The 6,227-nt window shown below is 38.3% G+C and overlaps 1 protein-coding gene across 1 annotated transcript in view; it reads left to right on the top strand.

Annotated features, from left to right (window-relative positions):
* The window catches only part of snd1 (staphylococcal nuclease and tudor domain containing 1), a 229,525-nt gene continuing 223,298 nt past the window's right edge, over window positions 1-6,227 (top strand). Inside the window, exons 1-4 of the mRNA XM_074698290.1 lie at window positions 1-337; window positions 2,968-3,117; window positions 3,740-3,860; window positions 4,989-5,070. Coding sequence (XP_074554391.1) covers window positions 263-337; window positions 2,968-3,117; window positions 3,740-3,860; window positions 4,989-5,070 — 428 coding nt within the window. The 5' untranslated portion in view covers window positions 1-262. The remainder of the gene's footprint in view (window positions 338-2,967; window positions 3,118-3,739; window positions 3,861-4,988; window positions 5,071-6,227) is intronic.

Raw genomic sequence — 6,227 nt, 5'->3', positions numbered from 1 at the left:
CTCCTGCTCCGGAAGCCTTTATTTCAATTCGTATACGCGGTTCAGCCCTGGCTCCATTCACTTCCATTCATTCTGCATCTCCAAACCCGGAACAGTTTTGACGTGTGTGTATGCATGGCACAGTGTGTTTCCGGTATAACGTGTGTGTTGATCGGTGCTCAGCCTTTTTCTCTTGGCTTTCAGTAGAACAGTCACCCACTTCAGAGCCCCAGCTCCCTTACCTGGTCACCCCTTAACGACGTTGTATCTCTAACCGGTGGACATGGCATCTGTTTCAGCACCAGCGCAGACAGCCCCTTCTCCGGCTGCTCCTCTGCAAAGAGGGATTGTAAAAATGGTAAGGAACCTGACATGTGAATATGTGAGCCTTCTGCGCGAGACTGAGCTCACAGCTAGTTAGCTTTAGGCTAATGGAGGCTAAACTAACTCTCTGTCACCCTACAACTTTAAATCAACTAATTAGACATTATATGCTAATTTATCTACTTACTACAAGAGTGGCAGCAGTGTTACTTTTTACTGTCACTAACTCTGAACTCACCTGGCAGTAACAGCATGACGGCTAACATTAGCTCCAGTGCCAAGCTGCTAATAAGCTGAAGCCAATCGGCATTAGCACATGTTTGCTACTCTACTACTTAGCTTTGAGTAACGATGAAAATGTAAAGTGTCCTTTTGATACCATTCTTGTAAAAAGTATTATATTGAAAGTGAATACATTGTAATATAATGCTTTCTAATTTGGATTAAAATTAGTATTACTTTGAAACTTATTAGCTTTAAGGTCAACAGATGTTAGGTTTCCCAGCTAATGGAAAGCTAAGTGTCCGCTAAGGAGCCTTTAACTTTCCAGCAAGTATTGACCAAGTGAACAAAGTTCACTTCAGTCCAATGTGCTGCTGAGTTTGGTCACAAGTGAGTTATCTTATTCAATTATATGAAACTAAATCATACATTTTGAGAGTATACTTGGAATGAGAAGTATGGAAGTCAGTTTCCGTTAGGTAAAAGAAAAGGGAACCTTGCCCTAAAAAGTCAAAATTATACAGAAGCCTTGATACCAACAGGTACAAAAAGGACTAAAAACGCGAAAGTTGCCCCAATTAGAAAAAAAAAAAGAAATTAAAACACCTTGTGTTTTTCAGCCTGTCAGAAACAGTCTTTCTGTATTGTTAATATTTCATAATTTTGAATCATTATTTCAAATTTATCACTGAATATTAAAAATTAATTGGACTTGCCCTAAAAAATAAAATATATTTTTCATTAAGTTACCCTGTTTTTTTTTCTCACTATATAATTATTTAACTTGACAGAATAAGGCTCACGTAGTGACGCTAACTGCTTCCATCCTCATTATTGCCACTTTGTTTCCCCCTCAAGCATATTTCTTAAAAGCTGTTGAGTCACATTTCTGCAAATGGAACACCCGTTATTAGTGGGATCCCTAGACAGGGCATTTCCTCTGTGTGCTGGTTAAAACCAACCACGGGAAACTGACACGTAGCTGAAGGTTTCATGCCCCTGTAATCTCCCATTCATCTTGGCTGTGTAGAGACACTTCTTGTCCATGTTTGATTTTGTCCACCTTTTGATTTTACATTCAAAGAGGCACATATTTCCTTCAGATTTGACATATTTAGCTGTGTTGGCAGATTTAGGATACCTGTGGAAGGAGCATGCCTTTAGCATTAGCATGACAGAGAGACCAAAACAAATGCGTCCAGTACTATAGAGGCCTAAAAGCAAGATGCAAACTTCATTCCTCCTGACTTGATATTAAGCCCATTGTTGCGTTTGATAGGCCGAAGATCATACCTCTATCATGAGATTAAATAATCCAAAATGAAGGGTAATTTAATGGTTATGCTACGAGAGGAAATGTACAGAATTTTTTTTTTTTTTCCCCACACAAATGATAATACCAAGATTATTTGCACTCATGCTCTGTGTGTTGCTTCTTTATCTCAGGTAGCATACTTGACTTCATAACCATCGTTTCCAGGTGTTTGCAGAAGTGTTTTTAGTTATGTGGTAAACTGGTAGGTGGAGTTTTCATCCTTGGAGAAGGAGATGTGCCACACTCTTTTAGGTTTATTATCTGAGGAATTGAGGGTTCTGGGAAAGAATAATTACTGCATCTCTTATCCAAATAAAGCCTGTGAAACTATAATTTTGTTAAAACATCAAACTTTTCAAAAAATTACTCAGGATTTTAATATCCTTTTGTGGGAAGGTAAAACTTTTGTCAACACAAAATAAAGACTCAGTGACCCCCCCACCCTTTCGGTCCAGTCTGTACTTGGTGGGACTCAGTCAGACAGAGGGTGATGGTGGTGATTTGATAAAAGTCTTTATCTAGCTCACATCTTAGATCAACAGCCCCTGGGGATGCTCCCTGCAGACTCTCTTGAGAGTCCACAGATAAAAGGTGTTTGCTTAGATTCGTGTAAATGCCATGGTTGTCAAACCCAAGAGTAGGTTATCTATTTTTTTTTCTGTATTTAGCCACGTTATCAGATGGCCTGATCTCCCCTTGTATTTGGATGACACATCATCACTATAGCAACATGCAGTTTGCGCTGGTTTACTAGATCTGTAATAGTTTTTCAGCTTTTTTGTAACTTGTTACTGTTTAGAAATCTTTCCTTGGTTGTTTCAGCAGATTTGAATAAACCTTTCCTCACTGTCATGGATAACTTGACAGACTGATACTTCTATAATCCAGATGCAAATACATCCGTTGACTGTGTACGCTACAAAGAGAGAGAAAGAGCACTCTGTCAGAATAGACACTGAAACTGTTTTTGCACCTGCTGTTTTTAAAGTATTTTGTTTTTAGAATTTCTTTCATTTAATAAATTTAAGAAGCAAGTATTTGAAACTTTTCTTTGCACCTGGTGAATTAAATCAAGAGCTTAAACTTATTTTCTGTCCTCTAATTGTCTTTTTTGCCCCCCCTCAAAGGTCCTGTCAGGCTGTGCCATCATTGTCCGGGGCCAGCCTCGAGGTGGCCCGCCCCCGGAGCGCCAGATTAATCTCAGTAATATCCGAGCCGGGGCCATGGCCCGCAGAGCCGCTCAGGGTCAGCCTGACACAAAGGACACCCCCGATGAGGTGAGAGCCTCTGTCCCGTTGTGTTTGTTTTTGTTTGTGTTTGTGTGTGTTTGGCAAAGGCAGAGCAAGGTCTTACTTAACAGCCCTGCAGCACAAACATTGATACTCCTATTTGTGGTTGAATGCTGGGGTGTGTGTGTGTGTCTTTGTTTGTCGTGTGGGGTGAAGATTTTAAAGACCCAGAATGAACTGGTGTCAAGAACATGTGTGTGGGAGATGATGATAGAGCCTTAAGATAAATATTTGTCATTTTCTTATTATGATTTAAAAAGTCATCACTTAATCATTTAACACTGATGACTCCACTGCTTCTAATGTAAAATAATCTATCATCAGGAAGTTGCTATATATAACCTAATATAATGTAATATAATATAATATAATATAATATAATATAATATAATATAATATAATATAATATAATATAATATAATATAATATAATATAATAAAACATTTTTGTGTAACCCAATGGCTTTCCAGAGAACTGATCATTCTGTTTATTTCAGATAATTGTACACATTATTTGAAAGAAAAGGTCTAAGTAATCAAATGCTTCTTTTTAACTTTTCTAATTTTGTTTCCTTACAAAGGTTTAAACTCTTGTTCCATCTGTTTTGCAGCCTTGGGCCTTTCAAGCCAGAGAGTTTCTGCGAAAGAAGCTTATCGGCAAAGAAGTGTGCTTCACCGTGGAAATCAAGACAGCTTTAGGCAGAGAGTACGGCATGGTCTACCTGGGACGAGGTGGGTGGAATGATACTTCTTGAACCATGAACCAGTATAAACAGATCATTTACAAATCAGGGATCAAATCAGACGACTTATACTCCTCATGTTGCTACATCTTAGGTAGCATACTCAACATAGTAACTCTTGTCTCCAGGTGTTTGCAGCGGTGCTGTTTTTAGAAATGTGGTAAACAGGTAGGTGGAGGTTTGCTCCTTTGAGGATGCAGATGTGCCACTAAGTCACACCCTTGAGAGTTAATCATTTCTGGAGTTGAGGGTTCTGCGAAAGAACAATCTTGCACCTAACTGAAGGCTTTTAAGCTAAAATTTGAGAAAAAAAAATAAACTTTTATCATAGCCCTGTATTTTAACTCACTGTTATGTGCAGTATGGACCAGTTCAACAACTTTCATATACGACTCATTATAAGGAGCCTGATGCCTGGACAAGCATGATCTGAAATCCAATTTATTTACTTTGAAATTGTATTTATCCTACTGGAAAATTCAGATCTGTATTCCTTTGGTTCAAAAATGCAATTTCAGTTTGCATAATTTGGGTTCAGTTTCACTATTTAGTTTCAGTTCATCTGTGAGGAATCTTAGCCTATAGTTAACACAAAAAAGTTGTTAGTGTCTTTTTCCCCTGTTTCTTGGATAATTTTCCACAGAGATCTTAATCACTACCTTATGCACCAGTATTTTTAAAACATTCAGTATATGAAAAATAAGTTCACCCCCTTTTTTATTTTTTCGAGGACCAACAATGTCATATTGAAGACTGTGTTATGACAATCACAGTTTTTGCATCAGCTCGGAGGAGCTCAGGCTTGTGTTCAAATTTAGGATTTGTTTGACTGTTTTTTTTCATTTCAGTAAAAGTTGTGCCTGGAGTCAGGATATTTTACACACTGTGAACAGAAAACTGTTTGCAACGAACCGTAAAATCAGCACACCTGCAAAAAGTGATTGTGTGTAGTGAAATACTCCTCTTTCCAAAGCACCAGCTCTCATGGTTGCCTCTCCTGCAATCAAGCTAGCAGACCTGAACTAACTGCTGGGTTATTGTAACCGACAAAATAAAAATGCTGCTATGTTTTCCTGAAGTGTTTGATATTTATATTCCCTCTGAATTCTCATTACAGACACAACAGGCGAGAACATTGCTGAGGCTTTGGTGAATGAGGGCCTGGCTACAGTCCGCAGGGAAGGGATCAGAGGAAACAAGTAAGAGTTTCTGCTTCTGTCGCCATAGATGTGATGCTGTTTGTTGGTTGGTTTCTATTCAGTCCAATGGCACAACACACGCATGCATTCACCACTTAACCTTACAGTGGAACTGCTACCTATTATTAACAACTTTGCGTGTTAGCATGACACAGTTTTGTGTATGAACATGTGACCGCTTCTTCTCTTAACATGGAGCAGCATCCTTGGCACAAAACTGTTTCCAATGTTAGCCTGAAACAGCTTCTGAAGTTAGCATGCATGCCTGCAGACATGCCTTTATGTTAGCAAAACAGAACTTCTTATGTTAGCATCTCAACAACTCTAGTGTTGAATTGAAACAGTGTAAGAAAGATTCAAGGCAGAACTTCTTATATTAGCATACAACTGCTCTCTATCTGCTTCTAATGCAAACATGAAAAACCTTTTTAGCATGAAAAAGCATCTCCTCTTAGCGTCAGCAGCTTATTGTGTTAGCACAATTATATTTTTAAGGAGAAAAAAAACAAAATTTGTCAACTTTTTTTGGTGAAAGATTATGGCTAGTTGGAGACAGCTTCTTGTGTTTGCATGAATGGCTTGGTATGTTAACAAATAAAGATTTTATTTGAGCATAAAACAGCCTCATTTGTTAATATCCTCTTATGTTAGCACAAAAAATAGCAAACATTAGTGTTAGCATCAACAGCTTATTTTGTTAGCATTAGGGTTTTTATTGTAGCTCAAATTGGCCTCATCTGTTAGCTTCTTTTGATGGCATGAAAAATCTTTGGTTAGCATGACACTTTGCTTTTATGCTACCTCAGTCATTGTAAGCACACAGCAGCAAAGTATTGTCACGTTAGCTCTGGTTGGCATGAAAAATCTTTGTTTTATCTGTTCATCTGCTTTGAAGATGAGTTGAATTGTCCCCCTATAATTGCCATGTATGTCATAATTTCCCCTCAGCCTATTTGATGATTCATCTGATTGTGTGATGTGATGATATAATCAGCTCTGTTGGCCTGGTTGACCTCCAGTGTGGTTCTAGTCGTGCAAGACATCAGTGCCAAACATGTTTTCCCTCCAAAACTGTTTGCTCAGTCAGTGTGGTTGAAGTAATTTCTTACCCCGTCAAAGCTACTTTTGGTCTGAAACAGAACTCTTTGTCTCACAGA

Source organism: Halichoeres trimaculatus, unplaced genomic scaffold (genome assembly GCF_033239565.1).
Source record: "Halichoeres trimaculatus isolate MK-OKI-2021-1 unplaced genomic scaffold, fHalTri1.1 fHalTri1_scaffold_21, whole genome shotgun sequence".
Lineage (NCBI taxonomy): Eukaryota > Metazoa > Chordata > Actinopteri > Labriformes > Labridae > Halichoeres > Halichoeres trimaculatus.
This window is presented reverse-complemented; position numbering and strand designations above follow the sequence as displayed.